Genomic DNA, 25,111 nt, shown 5'->3' with positions numbered 1-25,111 from the left:
TTTTTTTTATTGAACCACAATTTATGTAACTTACCCCTATATGTTTGACCAAATATAGCAGTGGAATTTTTAAGTTGAGAATTTTTTATGGCCCACAAACAGTTTTACAATTATCCAAATGGCCTTCGGCAGCAAAAAGGTTCCCCACCCCTGATGTAAAAGAATAAAAGTCTCTCTTAAGTGCAAAATGAGTTGTAGTGCATCCAGCAGTAGTTTGTACACAGTGCAATTTCTCTTCCCAGATAATGAAATATAGTGGCTGGCAAAGGGGGAGATAATGGTACCTCTGGTAGCTGTCTTGCTAATGTATCTCCCCTGAACTCCTGAACTTCTTTCTATTAGCTGTTGACGCTTGTGGCTGTACATGTCCACTTGGTGACAATACACGCTTTCATGAGTTGGCATGGCCTGGATGGCATCTAGGTGATGGATGTCTGAGTCGTAGTCACTCAATTGCAGCAGAGTCTGTATAGCTGTGGTAGCTGGTCACACTGCTAGCTATTACACTGTAGCTTTGAAGATATCTGTAGTTACATCTTTGAAGTCTCTCTGGACCAGTGGTCTCACAGATGAGTTGGTTCTCTGGTCCCTGAGGTCCATGGAGCAGGAGCAATAGGATGCACTTCCTCACTCCCCATAGTCCTAGCTTACACTCCCCCTCTTGACAGGAATTAGGACCAGGCAACTCCTTGCAAGAAGGGAGAAATGGGGTGGGTAGCCCCATCCCTATGCCAACCATATGTTACCTGCTGGTGTAAAGTGCAAACATGACATAACATTACATAACAAAACCAAACTTTCAAGATACTCCCAGGTCTGGGGTGCTGCACAGACATGGCACAAAACAGACACATGGAACAGAGCACTGTTAGACAAACAGATCAGGAACCCATGCAGATAGACACAGGAAATTATACACACCCATTGGATGCTGCAGGAACCCTATCACACTCAGCAAGAGCTTCAGGAACATGTACACATTCAGTAAGTGCTGCAGGAACCCGATCACACATTGCAATATTAGGCTTACTGGCGAGCAGACTTGGAATGTATAAGAGTTAGACATACACACTACAGGAATTTGGACACATGAACACATGGGGGCATATTTACAAAGACTGTCTCTGTTAGCCCTTGCGCTGCTGGAGGATTAGCCTAATTTATGATGAGGCACGTGCTTCGTCATAAATTTTAGTGCGCCTGGCAGAAAACTATGCCCGCCCCAGGATGGCGTAGTTTTTAGCCAACATATACACCTGCTTCCAGGTGTACATGTTAGTAATTTTGCCTGGGCCAAAGTCCCGACCCCTTCATGGACCCCGGCACGCCCCCTCTCAGTCCCGCACAACTGTCGAAACCATTTAGACGCTGGCCATATTAACGTGAAAAATGCAGTTGGGGGGTTGAAGGCCATCACAGATCCTGGCAGATGCACCTTTCTAACCTGGGAACTACACCATTCTCTGTGCAGTTCCTTTACTAGATGTACAGAACTTCCGTGATAGCTTTCTCCACTGATGATAATTATTCTAGACTGGAGCTGAACAGGAGTCTGTATTGATTATAATTGAGGGGAGGGCCTTTGGTTCACCTTGGGCTCTCCTTCCCCATGGGCCCCATAGCAGCTGCATGGTCTACCTCCATTGGAGGTAAGACACTGGCCATTAAAACAAGGGTAATGTCGATGTCACCTCTGAGTGCATTCCTCCTGCTCCTCCTCCTTGCAGCCCCAGAGTAGTCATTCAGTTGAATAAGAAGCTGTATGATCTCTGTCTTCACTGCCCTCTCCTAGTGGGGCACTTTCTTTTTACTTAAGAAGAAGCAACAAAACATGCTATGGAAGATATTTAGGATAGTCTCCCTATTGACAACTTGTGTGAGAAAAGTCAGCATTTGGACTACCATGAGGAGGAGGTTCAGGTAGAGATAGGGGACCCCCATGCATAGCTGTGTTGGTGGTGGTAGTAGTAGTTGTAGCTCTTGTAGCCATGGGGATAGCGGTAGAGGAAGTGGTAGCCATGGCAACAGTGGTACTTGGAGTAAATACAGAAGTGGGAATCTTGAGGGCAGCCAAGGAGCCTACAAGGTTTGATAAAAGTGGGCGAGGGTAAGTACAATGATGATTGTGTTTGACAGGACCTGGATGCTGGATTGGGGTGCTGAGAAGCAGGTTACATCAGAGTAGAGGAGTGGTGACCACGGTGGCAATAAAGAGCAGAGGTGACATTTGGCCAAAACCTCCCAAAAAAACTTCCAGGGCCAGATCTGCTTCTATTATATTTAGCTCAGGAACTGGTGATGCCACTGATACTGTAGGCATAGGCCCAAAACTTGCCAGAACTAGGCAAAACTCGACTGTCGCTAGCTCTGTGTGATTTTCTCCACAGTGCCAGGAGACAAAAGCACTGCCATATGCAAGATCTGGAAGATGAAGATAAGCCATGGTCTTCAAACACAAACATATGCACCACAGCTCTATTGAACCACATCAAGCGGCTTCACCAGATCCAGTTGAAAAATAGAACTGGCCAGCAATCGGAAAAAGACTGCCCTCCTTCTCCTGGTCTCATTTGCAACAGGCAGCATCCACATGCAGTTCAATGTCCTTGTCATCATCATGCTCAGTCACTGTTTCTCCCACTCAGACTACTCCTCCTCCACTCTGTCGACAACCATTAATAACGGAATGTGTGGCGAGGAAACAACTGTATGCACTCAGTAATCTGATGGTCTGCAAGCTTAACTCCCTGGAGCAGCTGTTACAGGCAAGGACAGTACGTCTTTCATGACTCACTGGGTCAATGTTTTGCCTACAAGTGGGGATGTAGCACCACAGTAATGAGGCCAGGTCCAATTGACACCTCCACGTTTGTGTCTGTCTGGTTCCTACACCAGGTGCTTATCCACCTCCTCCACAATGTCCTCGATGGACATCTTTCCATCCCCAACAAAAACAAGGCAGAGTGTTCCTTCCACTCCCCCTCCCTCCTATCATATCTGTAAAATGAAGTGTTGCAAAGCTGTGTTAGAGCTGATGAGCCTTGGTGAGAGTAGTCACAAAGCGGCTAAAGTGCATCAAGCAGTAAGCATCCCACTGGATGTCTCCTCGCCAACTCCAACTTGGCAAGGTGGTCATTGACAATGGCAGGAACTTTGTGGCTGCGCTGCATTTGGGAGAAATAACAGTAGGTTTGCAGTAGGTTTTGGCCATGTCCAGAAGATTGTCCTTGCATTTTAGCCATTCTTATGTGGTAAAGAACTCCCTCCCGTACTTGCAGCGATATAACGGTCTGCCACACATGGACAAAGTCCCATAGAGGAGGAAGTGGAGGATGAGGTGGAGGAAGAGTCACTAGTGCATGAGGACAAGGCTGATGATTATGATGACACTGGCCATGATGGCCAATCATCGCCTTGGTGGTGGAGCCAGAAAGAAATGGGTGCTTGGGTACACTGGTGAGCATGGCAGGCTGTATGCTTGTTTGCTTACCTACAGACAGGTGTATTATTAGCATCAAGTAATCTTATGATTACTGGATAGCCATGCTTTTAAACCATCGCTATCAATGCAAAATGGGGGAATGCTTTCCTGTTGCCGAAAAGGAGGCAACAATGTTTTCCAGCACATACCCAGTTCCCTGACCCAATGGACTACTGTACAGCCAGATTAGTACAGCCAGATTAGAACAGTAGCCAGTGCTGGCCAAGTTTGCTCTCTCTGTACTGTCTTGTCCAGCCTCCAGTGTCATCTCAGAGTGCATTTTCAGTGCGGCAGGTGGCGTCTTCCCACCTAAATGGACAAACTAGTGCCAGTGTTTAGAACATCACGTTTGTCAAAATGAATGAGGCATAGATCCGTGAGGATTTTCACACACCTCTGGCTGAGGCCAATGAAGAGCTCTGACATTGCTGACAGTGGCTATTTATTGCCAGCCCCATCATGCCACTGCTGCTGTCTGCCTGCCTACCATCATGTTCTGTACTGTGTTGCTGTGGCTGCTGCTGCCTCCACCGCTGCAGCTGCTACTCTTTCTACTGCCACTACTATTACCCCCTATACAGCCACTACTACTATTACTACTACTACTACCCCTAAACAGCCACACACACATCTACTGCCTTGTCTGTTCCATACTGTACTGCTACTGCTGCCACTACTATCGCTTCCACGTGTCACTATTAATCCAACACACCTTAGACGTTATCCTTTCCACACCCACACTGTACTGCTGCTGCTCGCAAAAAAAGGGAGAAGTTTATTAAGGCTTGTTCATAACAAGCCACTGTTTCTCCTGACATTACCATTTTGTATATCAATAGGGGGCAGACATTCTGCCCCCATTAAGTCATAATTTTTGGATGTTTGTGCATAACAAGCCACTGTTTCTTTTGACATAAACTCTCATGTGTATATAAACAGGGACAGGCATAATTTTAGACTTATTTTTTGGATCATTTGTTTAGAATAAGACCCCGTTTTTTTCCCAATAGCACTATGTGTGTTTAAGCACTGTCTGCCCTCAATAAGGGACAATTTTTGGAATGTCTCTAATATTAAAAAGCAAAACAAATGCGGCAAAGCAGGCTGTTAACAACACTGTCCATAGCTATATTTGTCAGTGTCACTCTTATACTGTATTATTTGCTATTGCTGTCAAAGAGCTTAAAAAGGGGGAGAGTGAAATAGCAAAAATAAAAAAAAAGAGAGAGACAAGAGACAAAAAATATGAGTCATATGAGACTTCAGCGTCATACACCTGTTTTCAGGCAATTTGGAGCACGTTCGATTTGGGTAGAATCAATTCCAACCCAAATTAATTTTTTTACAGATTTGGCAAATGGAACCCAAAACAAATTTCAAGTAGTTCACTTATCTCAAGTCTAATAGTTTGGTTGCCAGTCTAACATATCCAGAATTTAAAGGACATGTTTCATGAAGCACTTGGTTGCATCCCTGTATATGTTTGTCCATATATTTAGAAAGATTACTGGTTACACAGTTTACCCTGGACACAATAGCCCTACTAGGGGATCTACCTCTGACTTGTGGATCTTACAAATGAGGTAAAAAGTTTAAATTTTTGAATGACGGTTCCCATTTAATGCAACTTCACTGCCACTGATTTAAAGTCCCTATATATGGTCCCTGTGAACAATAAAGGGTATTTGGTATATGGGATATAACTACTGTGTGGGGGCAGTAAGGGGGCATAACTACTTGTGGGAGAACTAACAAGGCATTCTTACTGTGAACTAAGGGAACAATAGGGGAGCATTTTTACTGTGTTGAACACTAAGGCTGCACTAAGGGGAAATAACTACTGTGTGGATACACAAAAAGGACTGACAGGATTGGGCATATATAAATAAAAATTAGGTGGAGTTAGAGATGTGGCTTAGTGTAAAAATATATTTTATCCCTGACATTGTCTCTCCTTGGTCTTTTCAAAATTTGGGAGGTATGCTGCACAGTGGTCACCTACTCTTGTCTTTTCGAAGCACACACATAAATCAATTTACTTACTTACCTCAGCAGAATACACATTACACGCTCCTTTTGTTTGACCCCCATCTTAAAGTAAATAGTTTGTTTCTTAAGTTTCAATAGCTCATGGTGTTTGTCTTGTTTCTAGCCCATGTAGTTTTGTCTCCTTATGCAGGTTCATGAATTTCATGTGCCAGTAATGATCTACTAAGACTAATTTCTACTGAAGTCTGACTCAATTTCTAAGGAGTCAGGACTCAGGACCATAGCAAAACTGCTAAGTTAACTAAATGGCCAGCCTTAGGGGTGTGCAACCAGTCCAGTTGCACAGGGCACAATACCCTTGCATAGTCCAGGGGTCATCATCCTACCTACTGCTTCCGGTCCACCACTTCTGTTTCCATTCTTTTTCTTCCCCTATTAGAAGTGCTGAGCCAATGGAGACTGCAGCACAGGGCTTCCAAGGATGCCTCCATCTCTAACAAAGCTCTCCTGCTAACACTACATCGCTCGGAGCTGTCAGTAGAAAAAACGGCCAGCTCTCCGCACAGCATCATCAGCTCAATTGACATGGCGCAAACAATATTTATGTACTGAACTTGGTTCTGATACAGTATTTTTGTAGCCGGTACTCTATTTATTTACTGAGCTTGGTTTTATTACTATAATTATGTACAGAGCTTGATTCCTGGTTATATATTTACGTACAGAATTTTCAGGCCTGCAAAAAAAAACAACAACTGTGGATTACCAGATAAGAACATTAAACCACTGGTTGGATTATAAGGAACTTTAAAAAAAAAATTACTTGAAGGCCAATTTGCTCAGGTTTTCAGTCTTTCTTCTTACCAGGCTTCCCATATACAGTGTGCTGTATATCCAGAACGCGTGTCCTTGCTCCCTGTTCGGACTGGTACTACAGCCACACATGCACGACTATCTCTAGTCACACCTAGAAGTTGAGTGGAGAGAGCAGATAATAGAAGTGAATCTAGAGAGCCGTGCACGTGACTGTATTTAGGTGGTGGTCCTAGAGGTGTGACCTGCATATATCAGACATTTATGGCATTCTGTGACTATGACTTTAATGTATGTGATGAGAATACACCTTTAAAAAGTTGTCTGCTTTAGAGAACCTCATCTTAAAAACACCATGATAGCATCATGACATTATCGAGATCCCATCATCTATGAGCCATGGTGGAGAGTGGGTACAAAGAGCATCTCTTGTCCTGAACGTCCTGGCATAGCTATTCTGAGTCTTTCCAATATGCAGAGGTTGGTACCTACCAAAGGTTTTTACAGGAAGCACAATCAGTGAACCTGCAACACGGTCATGGGGTCCAAACGCTGATTGTTGCATATGCGGAGCGAAGCTTAGTTCATCTAGTCTGATACTATACTAAGTATTGTTGCAGGCCAAGTACACCCCATCAACGCCAAGTGCAATGATATTTTCTAATGTGAATAGCCTCTTTGAAGCAGGATAATGTCACTCTGCCACACTGCAAAAAAATGTTCAGGAATGGATTGAGGAATTTGAGGAATTTGAGGAATTGGCCTCTATATTCCCCAGACCTCAGTTTGATTGAGGATCTGTGAAGGCCCCACCTTGAAACGTGACAGCATGAGAGGGCCCTACACAATATTAGGCAGGTGGTTTTAAGGTTGTGGCTAGTTGGTGTATGGTCGTTTTAGTCTACAACAGTCAGCAACTTATTACAAATGTTGGTCTTTCTCAGTCTTCTCTCTTCCTTGTTTTACTCTTTTTCAGAATGGAACCAGTTTCCACGTCTTTGACCAAGGCAGGTTTGCCAAGGAAGTCCTGCCTAAGTATTTCAAGCACAATAACATGGCTAGTTTTGTGAGGCAGCTGAATATGTGTAAGTGTAGAATGACCTATAGATATCTATAGTCGCCCTCATCATTAAAGAATGCACATGTGATTATTACCACTTTATGAGAGAAAATAAGAATCACTGATCAGTCACATGCCCCCTTTGGAGAATGGGAGAATGGGACTTTCAGGTTACTTGGCAAGAAGTCAGTGGGGACATTTATAAGAATGAGCACAGATTTTTGGATTTGATCTATAGTAGAAAATCATTTCCATAGCATTACTATGATGCTTTTTGCACATCCTCCTTCTGACCAGCAGTTCTCAGCCTGGGGTGTAGCCAGGGAAGTTCTTATTATGGAGCCCTGGAGGAAGAAGGGGGGGGGGGGGGGGGGGGTGCTGAGCTCCTTCTGTTCCTGACATAAATACACAGCATTTTCTGGCTGGCAGCCACCACTAAGGGGAGTCCCGTGCAAAGAGATTTTTACAGCTTCCATTGATTTCAAAGGGTACTATATAAATTCCTGTGCTCTGAGCTCCCCTCAGTGGTGGCATATTTATGAAGCAACTGTTTCACTTTTTCCACCACCAAGGTGGACAGAGCATGACTTTTTAAATAAGAAATTTCATCTATTGTGTTGTAAGATTCATTTAATGGTTCTATCTAGGGATGAGCGAATTTCATATTTTGAAATTAGTTTTCAGTTTGGGTTGTGACATAATGTGAATTGCGTTATGGATTCCGTTATCACGGACCATAACGCAATTCCATGACGGAATGCATAACAGAATGCCTTTAGAGACATTCCGTTATTCATTCCGTCATAATAGAAGTCTATGGGCTGCATAACGGATCCGTCCAGTTTCCGTTATGCAAGAGAGGACTCCAGCATAACGGAAATGGGACTAATCCGTTATGCAGCCCATAGACTTCTATTATGACGGAATGAATAACGGAATGTCTCTAAAGGCATTCTGTTATGCATTCCGTCATGGAATTGCGTTATGGTCCGTGATAACGGAATCCATAACACAATTCACATTATACCACAACCCGAACCGAAAACGAATTTTAAAATATGAAATTCGCTCATCCCTAGTTCTATCCCTTTAATTATTACTTTGTGTTGTTAAATGTTCAGTTAAATCCAGTGAGCTGCCCTCATGAACTGTTAAATAGAAATGACTGTGAGAAGGAAGGGTTAGGCAGCCAGACCAAAGGGGTGGACTCAAGTGACATAGAAGGAATGGTGGAGAAAAGATGGGGCATTGATGAACACCAAGACAGCTCTTCTGCTCTTCCCTTAACTACACGCTACCCCCGTGAACAAAAAAAAAGAGAAGTTTTCTTTCTTTGGGAATTTATTTTTGACAGATTGTTGTGTTTCTTGTGTATACGTGGTGACCTTGACCTTTTACATATTTTTTTTTTCTGGGCCGATATATATCAGGGCCATATAACCCTATGGATACATTCATGGTTTACATTTGGTGTATTTCCTGACATACAGTACAGACCAAAAGTTTGGACACACCTTCTCATTCAAAGAGTTTTCTTTATTTTCATGACTATGAAGGCATCAAAACTATGAATTAACACATGTGGAATTATATACATAACAAACAAGTGTGAAACAACTGAAAATATGTCATATTCTAGGTTCTTCAAAGTAGCCACCTTTTGCTTTGATTACTGCTTTGCAAACTCTTGGCATTCTCTTGATGAGCTTCAAGAGGTAGTCCCCTGAAATGGTCTTCCAACAGTCTTGAAGGAGTTCCCAGAGATGCTTAGCACTTGTTGGCCCTTTTGCCTTCACTCTGCGGTCCAGCTCACCCCAAACCATCTCGATTGGGTTCAGGTCCGGTGACTGTGGAGGCCAGGTCATCTGGCGCAGCACCCCATCACTCTCCTTTATGGTCAAATAGCCAAAGTTTTCCCAATTTTTCGGCTGACTGACTGACCTTCATTTCTTAAAGTAATGATGGCCACTCTTTTTTCTTTACTTAGCTGCTTTTTTCTTGCCATAATACAAATTCTAACAGTCTATTCAGTAGGACTATCAGCTGTGTATGCACCTGACTTCTCCTCAACGCAACTGTTGGTCCCAACCCCATTTATAAGGCAAGAAATCCCACTTATTAAACCTGACAGGGCACACCTGTGAAGTGAAAACCATTTCAGGGGTCTACCTTTTGAAGCTCATCAAGAGAATGCTAAGAGTGTGCAAAGCAATTATCAAAGCAAAAGGTGGCTACTTTGAAGAACCTAGAATACAGTGGCGTAGGGATCGCCATAGCAACCATAGCAGTGGCTATGGGGCCCTACGCCACTGGGGGCCCGTCCGGACCGCATTAATTTTTTTTATTTTTTTATTAACACAGACACTACACACAGGCAGCGGCGTAACTACCGCGGAAGCAGCTGCTTCGGGGCCCGACTGTTTATTTTCAAGTTAGTTAAATATCGATTCTTGTCTTAATGTTCAGGGCCCCTTCACAGCAGCAGTCTTAATGTTCAGGCCCCCTCGCTAATGTGATCTAATCTTACTGTATTCTAAAGTGTCCTGATGTGTCTGGGATTCGAACCCACAACCTCCAATGTATCAGTGTATCAGAGGCAAAGCATTTACCCTCACAGCCATAAAAGAGGCATTGCAACTGATTGAAAAAATATGAGACTTCTACTGTTATAGCTGGCTAAGTGTACATTTATACACATGACAGCTGCCCCAACACACCCAGCACTGCTATATCTCTATATGACAGCTGTCCCAGCACACTCAGCTCTGCTATATCTCTATATATGAGCAGCTGTCATGTGTATAGATGTACACTTAGCCAGCTATAACAGTAGAAGTCTCATATTTTTTCAGTCATCAGCAAGGCATCTCTTATGGCTGTGTGGTTAGATGCTTTGCCTCTGATACAGAAGGTCGTGGGTTCGAATCCCAGCAGAAATTTTTCTGAAATACAAGCACTGACTCCATATATGGACATACAGGGCGGGACACAGGAAGAGGCTGCATCGCATCGCTGACATGGAGATAAGTAGAAGTGTTTTTTTTTTTTAATACCCGACTGTTACTGCCATGGGGGGAGCAGGGAACACTTGATACTGGCACATGGGGGGAGGGGGGTTGGCACCTGATACTAGCACCTGGGGGGGGGGGGGTTGGCACCTGATACTGGCACATGGGGGGGGGGGGAGAGAGGCACCTGATACTGTGGATGGCACTGTTTAGGGGAGGGGGATCTGTTGATGGCACTATTTAGGGGAGGGGGATCTGTGGATGGCACTATTTAGGGGAAGGGGATCTGTTGATGGCACTATTTAGGGGAGGGGGATCTGTGGATGGCACTATTTAGGGGAGGGGGATCTGTTGATGGCACTATTTAGGGGAGGGGGATCTGTGGATGGCACAGGGGGGGGCATAAATTTTATTTGCTATGGGGCCCATGCATTTCTAGCTACGCCCCTGCTAGAATATGACATATTTTCAGTTGTTTCACACTTATTTGTTATGAATATAATTCCACATGTGTTAATTCATAGTTTTGATGCCTTCAGTGTGAATCTACAATTTTCATAGTCATGAAAATAAAGAAAACTTTTTGAATGAGAAGGTGTGTCCAAACTTTTGGTCTGTACTGTATATTCCAAACATGTTAAAAAAAGAAATGTTAAAACAAACTGATATTTTTCATTTGTATTTATATTTTAGATGGATTTAGAAAAGTCGTGAATATAGAACAGGGAGGACTAGTGAAACCAGAGAGGGACGACACAGAGTTTCAGCATCTGTACTTCCTGCAGGGACATGAACATATGTTGGAGCATATCAAGCGGAAAGTAAGACTAACTTCTATAAACAATATGGATGAAAACTTAAGAATCATGTCAGTAGAATTTCAAGATAATATCATGAAATGTTTCTGATCGTTTCTGCCTTTTCTCTATCATTCATCACATCAACTATTCTATGTAAGTGAGCAGCATCCTTTAAATGATATGTAACAAAGGAGAATAGACACATGAATTGCACCCACTAAGTAACCTCCAAAGAGACCATAATAAAACAAATTTGTTCATAAACCTATTTGGTGAAGATCTACCCCTTACCATTCATCAGGAAATCTACCACAGGGAATGAAGAGATTTTCAGCTTAGTAAATTTTATTGTGTATCAATTAGACGTGCCATAAAAATGTGAGCAGAGGGAGATAAAACTGGAGGACCTTCAAAATCAGGAGAATAAGAGTTCCCACCATCCTTAAAAATATATTTACATAAGGTTGGACAACCCCTGTAATGTTTCATTTAATTTTACGGTATGTATATGAACAGCTGAGCATTGCACTTGGTCCATATCACTTCATTCAAAAACTGCCCCTAACTTGGAGGGACACGCATTTTAGGATGAGCACAATGCCATTTATGCCTTTAATCTTCCCCCAACAACAGAGAAACCGGACAGACTAACACACTGTCCAAAGTGTAAGATGCAAAGGACTGACTTATTCCATGGGCTGTGGACCTGCCCTAAATCCACTGAACTGTGGAACCAGGTCGCAACTCTCGTGAAAGACATAAAGAGCAGAAAATTGGGAAGTTTGTTAAAAAATGACGTGGCTTGACACATATTCTCTCTGATGGGGAAATAGAACACATAATGAGGCCTTTTACGTTGACAAAATGGTATCTAACGGAACAACTCAAAGGTTCCTTGGGCAGACTACAACAGGGACCTTAAAGAGTTTATCTTGTCTCTAGTAGGAACCATATGACATATTCGAAGTATTATATAAAACATACTTTTATGTTTTACCGGACAGGGTTATTAAACCTGGGACTTGTGATGATGGTGTATCCCATGGAGACAGCTATGTTTATGTTATATATCACTGAAAGGTTCTGTTTTGATGGCTTTTCTGAAAAATCTATATTGTATTGAAAATGTTCACTAGACGCTATGTCTGATCTTTACCTGCTATGACTATGCACTTGCTTGTCTTGTGAACTAATAAAAATGTTTAAAAATATATATAAAAATAAATAAATAAAAAACTGCCCCTAAGTTGTGTCATCTTCTGCAGGTATCCGTTGTGAAAAGCGAGGAGACAAAACTCCGACAAGAGGATGTGAGCAGACTGCTGTATGAACTGCAGGGCATGCGGAGTCAGCAAGAAAACACGGAGTGCCAGATACAAGACATTAAGCAGTGAGTTCTACAGCGCCTGCACACTAGGTGACACATCATCACAGGACATGGAACTTGCTTGGTGTATTCAGACCCCAACGAGTGTCATCCATTTACACTGGAGAAGGCACAGGCAATGATTGAGAATTATCCGTTCACTCCCAATTGTTCCCTGATTCTTGAGCAGAGATGATATCTGTATTGACATGCAGTAACCATCCTCTTTGTATGGGGATGACCAATCACTGTTGTGATTGTTTGACCCCTATACAGATTCAATGTTTGCCGGTGTTCTAACATAAATCCTTACTTCGTGAAAATACCTTACCCCTCGTGACTTCCGGGGGTGTGCGCCTCAGCGCAAGCGCACTACCACGGCACGGGTAAGATAAAATTGCATGGAGCGCTGACTCACTGACACTGCGCGTGCGCCGTCAGGGGTAAGGAGATCTGACGGTCTTTTCTCCTTACCCTCACACTGCACACGCACGGACCGGCAGCACATCCCTGTTTTTACACGGGACGACCTGCAGCCAACAAACAGCTGCTCGACTGCAGCTCAGATGCTGATGACCTATTCTGAGGATACAGTAGGTCATCAATATTGTACTTCCAGAAGACCCCTTTAACATACTGATCTGTCACAGCAGATTTCACCCTTTGCAAATCCACAGCAAAGCAGCAGCAAAATCTGCGATTAATCCACCCGTAACTCAATGTGATGTGAGATGTGGATCGTATCTTTTGCCATTTTGAGCAGAAATAAGTGTTAACAAGACGGGGTACTGTGGAGGTCACTAATAAAGGGGCGGTCGCTGTGGAGGTAACTGTTGAAGGGGAGGGCGCTGTGGATGTTACTGTTAAGGGGGCAGGCCGCTGTGGAGGTCACAGTTAAAGGGGCGGGTACTGGGGAGGTCACTGTTAAGAGAGGAGGGGACTGTGGAGACCACTATTAAAGGGGCAGCGGGGTACTGTGAGGTCACTGTTAACGGAGCGGGGTACATTTTAAGGAGACAGAGCACTGTGGAGGGATCAGTGTTAAGGGGTGGGTGGCTGTGGAGGTCACTGTAAGGGGGGGGGGTACTGTAGATGTCACTGTTATAGTCGATACTGTTGATATTTTTTAACGACACACACAAACATTAAATGAAATAGATAAAATATACCCGTGTGAAGCCGGGTCCTTCTGCTAGTTATTCACATATATTAGAATTTATGCAATAGTTTTTTTTTTTAATGGACATTGCAAGGAATCCTTCCATTGCTCCATTATCTTGTGTGTTACTTCTCATACCCTAACATTTTATATATTTCCTTTTTTTTTTCTTTTTTTCCTCTTACTTTGAGATGATTTTCCTTTCTAAACCAATGCACCTTCAAGTGCAGAACCACTGCATCTTTACTCCCTAAAATTCTGCTTTAAAGAGGACCTTTCATGGGTCCAGACATTATGAAATAACTAGCAGGATATGTAGGGCACTGTCACAGCCAGGGAGAAAAACAACTTCACCTTCTCCCTGGCTGTGACACTCTCTGCTGTGATTGGACGGCGCTACAGCCGGGGAGAAGGAGACGCCCATTGAGAAACTGGGCAGTCTCCTCCTCCCTGTACCAATGCTATTCATTAGCATACCAGGCGGGAAAACTGTAGGGGGGGCACAGCGGGGGAACGGAGCGGCGCCCAGACAAACTAGTAAGCGATATTACATCTGTGCACAGTGCCCTGCATAACCTGCTAGTTATTTCATAATGTCTGGACCCATGAAAGGTCCTCTTTAAGTTCCTCAAAAGAGTTTAGCTTTGTGACTGTGAAGAGCTGATTAATATATTTCACGCCAAACTGTATCAAAAAGGCATGGATTGCAGACCCACATGCCATGCATTGATCTATTACTACTGAGCTTAAAGGAGTTGTCCCATGAAACATATTCTACATTTCTAAAACCAGCACCTGGATCTAAATACTTTTGTAATTGCATGTAATAAAACAAATGAGTATAGCCACTGAGTTATTCTATATAACACATCTGTATAGAGCCACCTGCTGTTTGTTTTTGTCCACCTCACGGAGGTGTTCGCACATGCTCAGTTTAAATCTTCAACTATCACCAGCCATATCTTCTGTTAGAAACTGTGGCAGTTCCAGGGAAAGGACACGCACCCTGAGCTGCCAGCTTGAAGAGAGTCTAGCAGAACAATTGGAGCAGTGAGTGTGAAGATCTCTGGTTCCATGTGAGGTACAGGGCTGGTTCTAGGTTTGTTAGAAAGAGACTGTCGTGTACTATATGATGTCTGATTTTATTTTTTACATCAATCATGGCATAACCCCTTTAATTTCTAACCATGAATACAAGGCACATCGTATAACTTATCATAATACATACAATAAAAGAAAGGAGGTTCTGCTTCGGCGCAAGTCCACAATGGAGACAGTCTCAATGGAATAAATTCTTCTTCTTTATTGGAAACAAAGCGTCTCGGGGATTAAAACTTCCCCTTCATCAGGTTTCATAATATATTATGAAACCTGATGAAGGGGAAGTTTTAATCCCCGAAACACGTTGTTTCCAATAAAGAAGAAGAATTTATTCCATTGAGACTGTCTCACTTTTTGGGGGACTGGACATCCCATCCGAAAGAACACCTAGTCTGCGGCTGCAGTCCCGGTAGAAATGTCTCATCGATACAAGCCTTCAATAGGGTTGTGCCTATACTAGCACAACCCCAAAAGGTGAGCCTCCATAATCCTCACTACATCATTTTATCTGTATATACATACTATCCTATTGTGCGCCCCTTTCTCTTTCATTCTCTATTCCCCTTATTCATTTGAGGGGAATTTAGATTTGTAAAATATCCAAAGAGTTATCATAATACATAGGCATCCTCATCACATCACACCACCCTCTTTTCAGTGGGTCCCTGCACTAATTTGGTGCAGCTCCGCACGGCGACCACTGCCACCACTACATGGCACCTGCAGGCGCCGAGGCCCAACAGCCTGTCACTGTTACGTGATGAGTGGGCCTATGAAAGTTGGTTAAGAAGTATATGGTTATACATTATACTTAATAGAAATAGAATAATGCATGGCATGTGGATGTGTTCTATTCTCTTCAGTTCTAAATATACACTGTATAGAGAAAAGTATTGGGACACTTGTTAAAGGGAATCAGTGACATCCCTATCAAATTCTAGGCATATGTAAAGAAGTATATGCCAAGTTATCTCCCTTGTCAAATCCCAAGGCTTCTTGGAAAGTTGGATCTTGACTCATGGGGGGCCACTTCCATTAGGTGGCGCTGATAGGATGGTTCTCTTTATTGGGAGACAGCATATTCGTTTCTCATGGAGCATTGTCAATAAGTCTCAATACCACAGAGTACTTCCATTAAGTCTCCATTCAGGACTGGTTTCTTTAAGGAGATTCATCACCCTGCCTAAGCAGCTTCCAAGGCATCGCATTTAGTCAGCCAGAATCCTACTCCGTACTGATGAGGGGCAAGCACCTCAAAACCGCTGTCTACGGATAGATATCTGGCTTGGCTATATTTACTTGTCAAATCCTAAGGCTTGTTGGAAAGTTGGATCTTGACCCACAGGGAGCCACTTCCAATAGGTGGCACTGGCGAGATGGTTCTGCCCCAGAGGCCCTCTATATGTCGTGTATCCCAGGTGTAGGAAATGCTGAGTGGTATGTTGTGGCCTAAAATGTCTCTTTATGTGTGTCACAGTGCTCCTACCTGGATACGGCTGGACCCCAGGCTTTGGCTCCAAAGCAATAAATAGGGGGAATAATTGAGGGATAAAAAAATAACTTGAGTCCAGACATTGATATGAAGTTCAATGGCAGCTTTACTTTCAATTAACGGTTCTCCAAAACGGTTTATAGGTTTTTCTTGGTTCCAGCAGGCTTTATCATGAAACTGGCAGGCAAACTCCACTCTGCTATATCTGTTTCTCTCTTACTCTGCTGTACTGACAGACTGGTTGTATAACTCAGCCCCTTCTGTATGCTGCACTTCTTCTCTGTAGTCTGACTCTATGTTATTCCAGGGAACTTTCCTCCTGGCTCCTGAGGCTTTAAGCTTTGGCCTCCATGGCCAGCAGAGCTTAGAGTGCTCTGGCTGGCGTGGGCACGTCCAGCAGAGACGTGCCCCTTTACACCTTTCCCCTGTCTAGGGAAGATCTAAACTGGAACTAACTGGTCCCCACCGGTCCTGCAGGAAATAGGGCTAACCCACTTCTCCACAGAGGGGGGTTAGAATGGAATGGAAAGTTCCATTCTACCTAAGGACAGCTCTGCCGTGTTTGCTGCCACCTGCTGGTGAACCAGGCATATTACATGAACGGTTACATAACAACATTATTAGGAATGCACAGTGTGGAGGATATGGAATACATAGGAAGACATTCAGGTTAGTACAATAAAGACAGTAGTTGGGTGCAGAAGTGGTAACACTACTCTGGGGTGTTGCATTCCCCCTTACTTAAAACCAAGCCGTCCTTGGCTTGTGCTTAGGCTGTGCTCTAAGGGTACCCAAGGAAGGTTAGAGTGCTGCTTTAGACTATAGACTATCATGACATACATATACTAACATAGAGACGGCTACCACTAGGTTCCTGCCTGTATGAGTAGGGTGTCTATTCACAGTTTGCCCTCTCGGTATAACCAGTGAACCCAAAAAAGATACTGCACTAAGTGCTCAAATACTCCACACAGGACTGGACCAGAGTTGTATATGGAGCATGGGGGTGTCATGTACTGTAATCCCTCCACAATGCTATGAGACGCCCACAAATAGAAGGGTGGCTTCATCCTGTAATCCCTTCCTAGCACCAAGACCTTATAATGCCTTACGCTTTGTCACCTTGATGACTAAACAGGTAGCTAAACATACATATCTATAAGGCTGCGCCCTAAGCCTTAGGACACACCAAAGTAGGAGGAGGAGCCGGTTCTCTCCCATATCTCCATGAGGGCTACTCCCTCTAAACACATATTAGCAGCGGGGTTACCCTTGACGTTGTTAGACCTGCTTGTGACTCTACATTGATGTCCTCAGAGGCAGTCCATATGAGCATTAGAGTAAGGTACTAGCTATCTGGCTAACTGCATGAAGTCCAAAGTACATTTGTAGTGCATGGGATCACATTGTTGTACCTGTAAAAGAGTACATACAATGTGCTAAATACTTGAACGTTGCTGAACCTGTAAAACAGAAGTGCAAAAATATTGCAAATATGTAATGCATAACTATTTTCCTTTAATGCTGGTGGATCAAGTGCACCAAACTGGAACAAATAGTGCCAAAGTCATTTGTAATCCACATGAGGTATGCATAGAATAGCAGCAATTATGATGAAAATCTTTTTTTGCAAAATGGGGCTCCCACTTAAACTGAGAAGGGGGGGGGGAAGGAATTGGGCGCTGATGTGCGCAACTGGGGAGTGATTCTGCAGATGTAGGAGTCCTTACAAACATGTCCATCTGGATGAGAAACAAACAGGGGGCAACAAAACAGAAAATGGGCCAACACGTCCTCACCCGTCAAGTCCAGTCCATGTTGTGGCTCCCATTAGTCCATGTTTTTTTTAAATTCTTCAGGATGCAATAGAGGGGCTCCTTAGATGAGGTATCAGAAATCCTCCTCGCTGCTGGAGCTATTGAATGACATTACAGGGCGATCTTGCCTGTTGTAGGCCAAACTCGCTGCCATGGTGGTGCGCCGCTGACCTCTAGTGGAGGACCTCGGTAGTGACCGGGTGGCCACGCTGGCTATGGCGGCAGCCACATTTTCCTTTGAAGTGCCGGGTGGGGGAGCTCAGGATCGCCGGCTGTAGGGGCTGTGGCCAGGGAATCTCCAGTGGTGGTGATGGAGAGTGGGGCCCTCTTACTGCGGCCGATGCCATCTTCCATGGTAACTGGTAATTGACCACCGTTGGGTGGTAGGAAAAGGCGGCGTTTGACAGGCATCCCAGCTGGAAAGTTGCGGGCGGGGCAGACCCGGGATCAGAAGCTCCGGCTGGGGCTTTGGTTTCTCTTGGAAATGGAGGATTCCCTCCGCGGACTCCTGTAGGCAGCGGAAGCGGCCTGCAGTGGCTGGATCCTCCTGCCAGCACTCAGCTACTCGCAACGGGTCAAGGGGTTTGGACAGAAAGGTCACCCCGGTGGCGAATGGTCCCTTGAGGGAGTCCATGGGGGTGTACTCCACGAGGTCCCCCGCTTATAAGCTATAACGGGCCTGGGGCAGGTAGGGGCGTTTCACCGTCCCTCAGCGCCTATCCAGCTTAGGATCCTCCGGCTGTGGGTGGTCCAGGACGTGGATCACCCAGTCCTCGATGCTTTTTTTGTAGTCCCACATTGTCTGGGCATGAGCTGTAACTTTCGGCGGGACAATGGGGTTCAACTGTGTAAACGAACCGCTTTTCCTGGGTGGCAGAGTGGACGCTCCGGCCGCCCCCACCGGACCATTTAGTGCTGCGGACACCTCCGATCCTCGCTTAGTATTCCGCTGTACTTGGGAAAGACGTACTTCTACACCTCGGGCTCTTCGCCCCACACAATTTCACCCCAGTTGGGCCACAGAGGTTGCGCCATTTTGTCTTCCTCTGTCTCTACAGCACACACTGGTAAAAGGGGCGTACTCTTGGAGGTGGAGTCTTCACTTCCTACACTTGCATTGGGAAGTTCCCGGTGGGCAGGGCTGTCGCTTCTCGCTCTTGTGCTGGGCGTTTCCCTGTTTTCCCGCTCTTGAGGTACAAGAAGAACATACAGCATCACTGGCAAAGATGGCGGATTAACCCCTTGGTAGCCGACACGCACAACCCTGCGCCTGTCACTCTGCAATAAATGTAGTAAAGTCATTTTTAGAGGGTTCTTTGACAATTCTGTAGGCCTTGTAGTATAAAGACACAAAGGTAAATCCTGTTAGTGACACCAATATTGCAATGAGTGGCCGCCCAGGGCCCTCTATATGTCGCGCGTCCCAGGTGTAGGAAATGCAGAGGGGTATGTTGCAGCCTAAAATGTCTCTTTATGTGTGTCACGGTGCTCCTACCTGGATACAGCTGGACCCCAGGCTTTGGCTCCAAAGCAATAAATAGGGGGAATAAGTAAGGGATGAAAGAATAACTTGAGTCCAGACCTTGAGATGAAGTTCAATGGCAGCGTTACTTTCAATTAACGGTTCTCCAAAACGGTTTACAGGTTTTTCTTGGTTCCAGCAGGCTTTAGCATAAAACTGGCAGGCAAACTCCACTGTGCTATATCTGTTTCTCTCTGACTCTGCTGTACTGACAGGCTGGTTGTATAACTCAGCTCCTTCTGTATGCTGCACTTCTTCTCTGTAGTCTGACTCTATGTTATTCCAGGGAACTTTCCTCCTGGCTCCTGAGGCTTTAAGCTTTGGCCTCCATGGCCAGCAGAGCTTAGAGTGCTCTGGCTGGCGTGGGCACGTCCAGCAGAGACGTACCCCTGTACCCTTCTCCTGTCTAGGGAAGATCTAAACTGGAACTAACTGGTCCGCACCCATCCTGCAGGAAATATGGCTAGCCTACTTCTCCACAGAGGGGGGTTAGTATGGAATGGAAAGCTCCATTCTACCTAGGTACAGCTTTGCTGTGTTTGCTGCCATCTGCTGGTGAACCAGGGATATTACATGAACGGTTACATAACAACATTTAGAATGTACAGTGTGGAGGACCTGGAATAAATACATAAGATGACATTCAGGTTAGCCCAATAAAGACAGTAGCAGGGTGCAGAAGTGGTAACACCACTCTGGGGTCTTACAGTTCTCTTTCTTGGTAGACACTTCTTTACATATTCGTTTCCCATGGGGCATTGCCAATAAGTCTCTATACCATGGAATATTTCCAGTAAGTCTCCATACAGGACTGGTCTCATTAAGGAGATTCAGCACCTTGCATCAAATGCTTCCAAGGCATCACACTGAGACAACCAGAATCCTACTCCATACTGATGAGGGATAAGCACCCAAAAACAGTTGTCTACAGATGCATATCTAGCGTGGCTATATTCCCTTGTCAAATTCTAAGGCTTGTTGGAAAGTTGGATCTTGACCTTTAGGGAGCCACTTCCAATAGGTGGCACTGGCGAGATGGTTATCTTTCTTGGGAGGCACCTCTTTGCATATTCGTTTCCCATTAAGCATTGCCAATAAGCCTCCATACCACATACTTACTGCAGTACTTCCAGTAAGTATTCATGCAGGACTGGTCTATTTAAGGACATTCAGCACCCTGCCTAAACTGTAGGCATCTAACCTTAAGTTGCTTTGCTTTGTTTGCCCACATGTCTTCTACAGCTTGGTCTTCAATACTGAAAGTACATGGGGCCTCTGCACTAGTAATCCTTGTTTGGTTTGACTATGTTCAGATGCAAAATCTAATCGCACAGCTTACTCTAGGTACATTACAGTACGTATAAGAATAATATGGATGGTAAAATCCAGTCACACAGCTATGATATGACCTCGGTTCTATGATGATCTAAGTTTAGTTCAGTAGAAATGCAGCAATTGCCACAAACATCAGTGATTATGACTGATCCAGGGGCGTAACTACCATGGAAGCAGAGGAAGCAGCATTATTAAAAGTACTGACTCTTTTCGTTTTGTAGGCGGAATGAAGTCCTGTGGAGAGAGGTTGTCTCCCTTAGACAAAACCATTCACAACAGCAAAAAATCATTAACAAGGTGAGTTTCTAAGACCATGTAAGTGTCTAAAACTTTCTAAGACCAGCAGGACCAGCTGACCACCTTATGTTTAATGGGGTTACCCTGAACCCATACACATAAGGTACGGTAACTTCCAAATGTTGAATGGGTTAGGAGGAATAGCTTTTGGCTATTTAGGGTGTTGGCCCCTTCAGGCTCTTTCATCAGCTGGTCTGACATATTTTTAGATAATGCAGCAAATATTGACTCATTGGCCAGATAGTTCACTGTAGGAATGCCAAGACTGCCTTAGGCCTTATTCTCACACCAGTAAATCACAGACGTGCGCTGTCTATGTTCTTCATTGACAGCACACGGATGTGATTTCAATGACATTTTCTTTTCTACGAGCTGTTGGTTCGCAGAGGAAGACAGTGGCACAATCTACTTTGGTTCATTTTCTTTCCCAAACATTCTCACCCAAGTCTGGTGGTCCATGAAAAACTCAGGACAGCACACATATATCACATGGACATCATCAAAGACAAAAAAAAGGACGTTTTTCCAAAGCCTAACATTGGAGGTCCTCTATAAAGGGGCTGTGCAGTGTCATGATATTGATGACCTATCCTAAGGATGATGATCAGATGCTCTAAGAAGCCACGGTGCTTGTGTCCTCTTCAGTGTTCACCTGCAGTAATACACGTAAATGGTAGAGGAAGCTGTAATTACACTGCACCGCCACTACAGTCTAGACAGTGGGCAGGTAAACATCTAAAGAGCGCCGCAGCCAGGGGCAGATTGGGAACTTAAAGTGGCCTTGGAAAAAACCTAAAAGTGGCCCCATGTTGTAGGGTGGTCCAAATTGACAGAAGATGGGCCAAAACAAGTAGGCGAGGGACAACAGAAGTAGGTAGAGCCTGCAATACCGTAATGCAGCACAGAATACCGCCCCAGCAGAACCAAATACCACAGGGCAGCACAAAATACTGCCGCCCCAACCACAGTATTCAGCTGTATCACAGTTGAGTTCAGGAGGGCACTTGTGGCCGTTGAGCATCAGATCATTATGTACCTGGTGTGCGGCCATCAAGAGGGCTTGAGTGGCCCCCTGGACAGTTTCCCTGTAGGGTCTATGGCCAATCCACCCATGATCTCAGCCCCTTCACACACCTAATTGGTGTGGTTGCCTGGAGTCAGATTCACACTGATCTGATACTGATGACCTACCCTGAGGACAGATCATCCATATCATGTACTATTCTTTAGCTATTATCTATCTACAGTATCTATCTATCTATCCAATCTCCACAGGTGACCCGATGCTGATACTGAAATATTAATACTGCTCAGTATAAGACTTCCATAGCATTGTATGAGGAATAATAGCATGCACTGATTGTGTATGATGATGCATGTACGGTAGATTATATTTCACCTGTATTGCACCTTTATAAAGTGAGGTGTGGATCATAATTAGTTGTTTTCCTATGGTTTTATCAGTACATACACAGGGTGAGAGGTCAGCGCGTTCTGTAACTAACACCCAATTCTGTGCTTTTTCATGACAGTTAATCCACTTTCTGTTCGGACAGCTGCCTCCTGGCCCCTCCAGTTCTGGGATAAAGAGAAAGATGTGAGTGCCTACAGGAGATCACCCCCACCAACAAAATCACAAGCTCAGCGTGGCCCTTAGTGCAGATCACCTGACCCGCTCACCCTAGTGATGGGCGCTGAATGGACCTGCTGAGTCAGATCTGCTGACCACCGGCTTTCAAAATACTGTGTATGAAGTGCCCTCTCAGCTCCTGGGACTATTGTGGGGGCAGAGAGAAAGGAAAAAGCATCCCAAAATAGGCAGATAAGCATGATCATCCAATACGGATAACAAGGGGTGTGTACGGAAGAGAGGGGGGTGATGTGAACTTTTTAAAATTCATAAGCAAAATTGAGACAAACTGACATTTGTCTGAAAGGGAATGTCAGGACATTTCAGTCATACTGTGGACCAAACCATTATGCGCAGTAGGTAATTCACTATCCAGAGTGATGTCACTAGTTTCTACCAAATTAAGGGTGCTATGGTAGTGGCCCAGGAGAAGTGAATAGAGGATGGGAGTGGTGGTTATGGCTCCTTTGGGCCGTACAGTGATTAGAGGGTGCACCTGTGGGACTCCTGTTTGGTGGTAGTTGGGGTGCCCTTGAAGTTGGATGTTTTGCTGGGTGCAAGCCAGGACCTGGGATATTGGAGACAATAATCAGGCCAGCTTGTTGTAATAAATAAAGTCTCTTTACTAAGTACTAATGTAGTACTAATAGCAACAAGGTATAGTTTCAAGGTATACAGTATCACAGTGCAATAATCTGTCTATAGCAGGGTATGGACAGCAACAATGATAGTGATTTTACAGTATTACTTCTCTCTAAAGACACTTTGCAGTCTCTAAGCAAAACCACAGGCTTGCAATAAGGGTATTGTTAAGTCCTTCTGCAGGTCCTGGACTGAGGGGGTGCAGAACTGAGATATGGGTGGCCAGTCCATCTCCAAGTATGGGCCAATCCATTTCAAAGTAAAATGGTTTGGCAATATTCCCTGGTGTAAATCCTTTCTGCCATAATCAAGCAGAACACCTTACTGTCTTGAGTCCAATGCACGGCCTTGTGGGTTCTAGACCTTCTCAGATGTTTGGTCTCTCTCTTTCAGGGGTATTCTGGTTGTATGGCTGTTCTCTGGGAAGTTGTAGGCTCAGAGACTAGAGTTCTCTGAACTTAGGCCTAGTTGTACAGGAGATCTCTTACACACGTCTATTATCCAAGCTGCTACAGACTAGAATCTCTCTAACCAGGGAACAGACCTGGTCCATCACCTTGACAATCTAACACACTTTGGCAAGTTGTTAACCATATGTTGTCCATACTGTGCTATTAAGTGCATGTACTTACCAAATCACAGATTTTAATTCAAGAAACATTGCATTAAGTCTGTTAATAGTAACTAACCCTATACAGTTGTCCTTCTGGGGTAATGCTCTAGTATACGGTTTGCCGCATCTTTACTCATTTCAAACTGCATGTAGAGGGGCAGCATGGCATTTATTGATAATCTGCATGCAGGATCCACAGCTCGGCCATGAACGTGTTCATATCACACTTAAAGAATACCACCTTGTTACCCTGCCATAGTAAAAGGGTCACAACCATTGTAAATGGTCCATGAAATTTATTTTTTAAAATCTGATTACTGTCACCTCAATTGAATGCCATTTCTGTAGGTAGAGGAAAAAAAGAGGGGTTTTCTAGGACTATAATATTGATGGCCTCTCCTCAGTCACCACCACTGATCAGCACAGCACAGCTCCGTTCTTTGTATAGTGGCTGTGCATGATATTGCAGCCCAGGCCAGTTCACTTGAATGAAACTGAGCTGCGCTCATGTCAGGTGACCATTGTACGTGATGTTACTGGCACTGGAGCGCCGTGACCTCATCAAACAGATTATTGGCGGGTGTGCCAGATGCTAGGCATCAGATATTGATGACCTATCTTGAGGATAAGCTATCAATATTAAACACTCAGACTACCCCTTTAAAGAGTTTTCCATGACTAAAAGAAGAAAAATCCAAAAATATCAGCAGACTGTATAGTAAGATATAAAGGACATTTCTCTGAGGTGCTGATGTTTCAGTAGAACGCCTCCATTCTTTGACTACATGCCACATTGGTATGTGACCACTGCAGTCAATCACTTGCCTTAATATTCACTTGTTGTACTTACTGGAATCACCAGTTCTACCAGTGATTGGCTGCAGGAGTCACCACTGGCAAGTAATGAAGACTAGCGGGGGGACTACAGGAGCATCTAGTGTGCTAGAGATTGCACAGGTGAGTAGTATGTCTCTTTTTATATTTTA

The 25,111-nt window shown here is 44.3% G+C and overlaps 1 protein-coding gene across 1 annotated transcript in view; it reads left to right on the top strand.

Moving 5' to 3' along the window:
- Positions 1–25,111, top strand: part of HSF4 (heat shock transcription factor 4) — an 83,911-nt gene that overhangs the window by 43,307 nt on the left and 15,493 nt on the right. The window contains exons 2-6 of the mRNA XM_040408989.1: positions 7,260–7,368; positions 11,045–11,172; positions 12,417–12,541; positions 21,165–21,240; positions 22,773–22,837. Coding sequence (XP_040264923.1) covers positions 7,260–7,368; positions 11,045–11,172; positions 12,417–12,541; positions 21,165–21,240; positions 22,773–22,837 — 503 coding nt within the window. The remainder of the gene's footprint in view (positions 1–7,259; positions 7,369–11,044; positions 11,173–12,416; positions 12,542–21,164; positions 21,241–22,772; positions 22,838–25,111) is intronic.

The sequence above is a fragment of the Bufo bufo genome, chromosome 10 (genome assembly GCF_905171765.1).
Source record: "Bufo bufo chromosome 10, aBufBuf1.1, whole genome shotgun sequence".
Taxonomy (NCBI): domain Eukaryota; kingdom Metazoa; phylum Chordata; class Amphibia; order Anura; family Bufonidae; genus Bufo; species Bufo bufo.
Note: the sequence above shows the minus strand (reverse complement) of the source record. Positions and strands in the feature narration are given on the sequence as shown.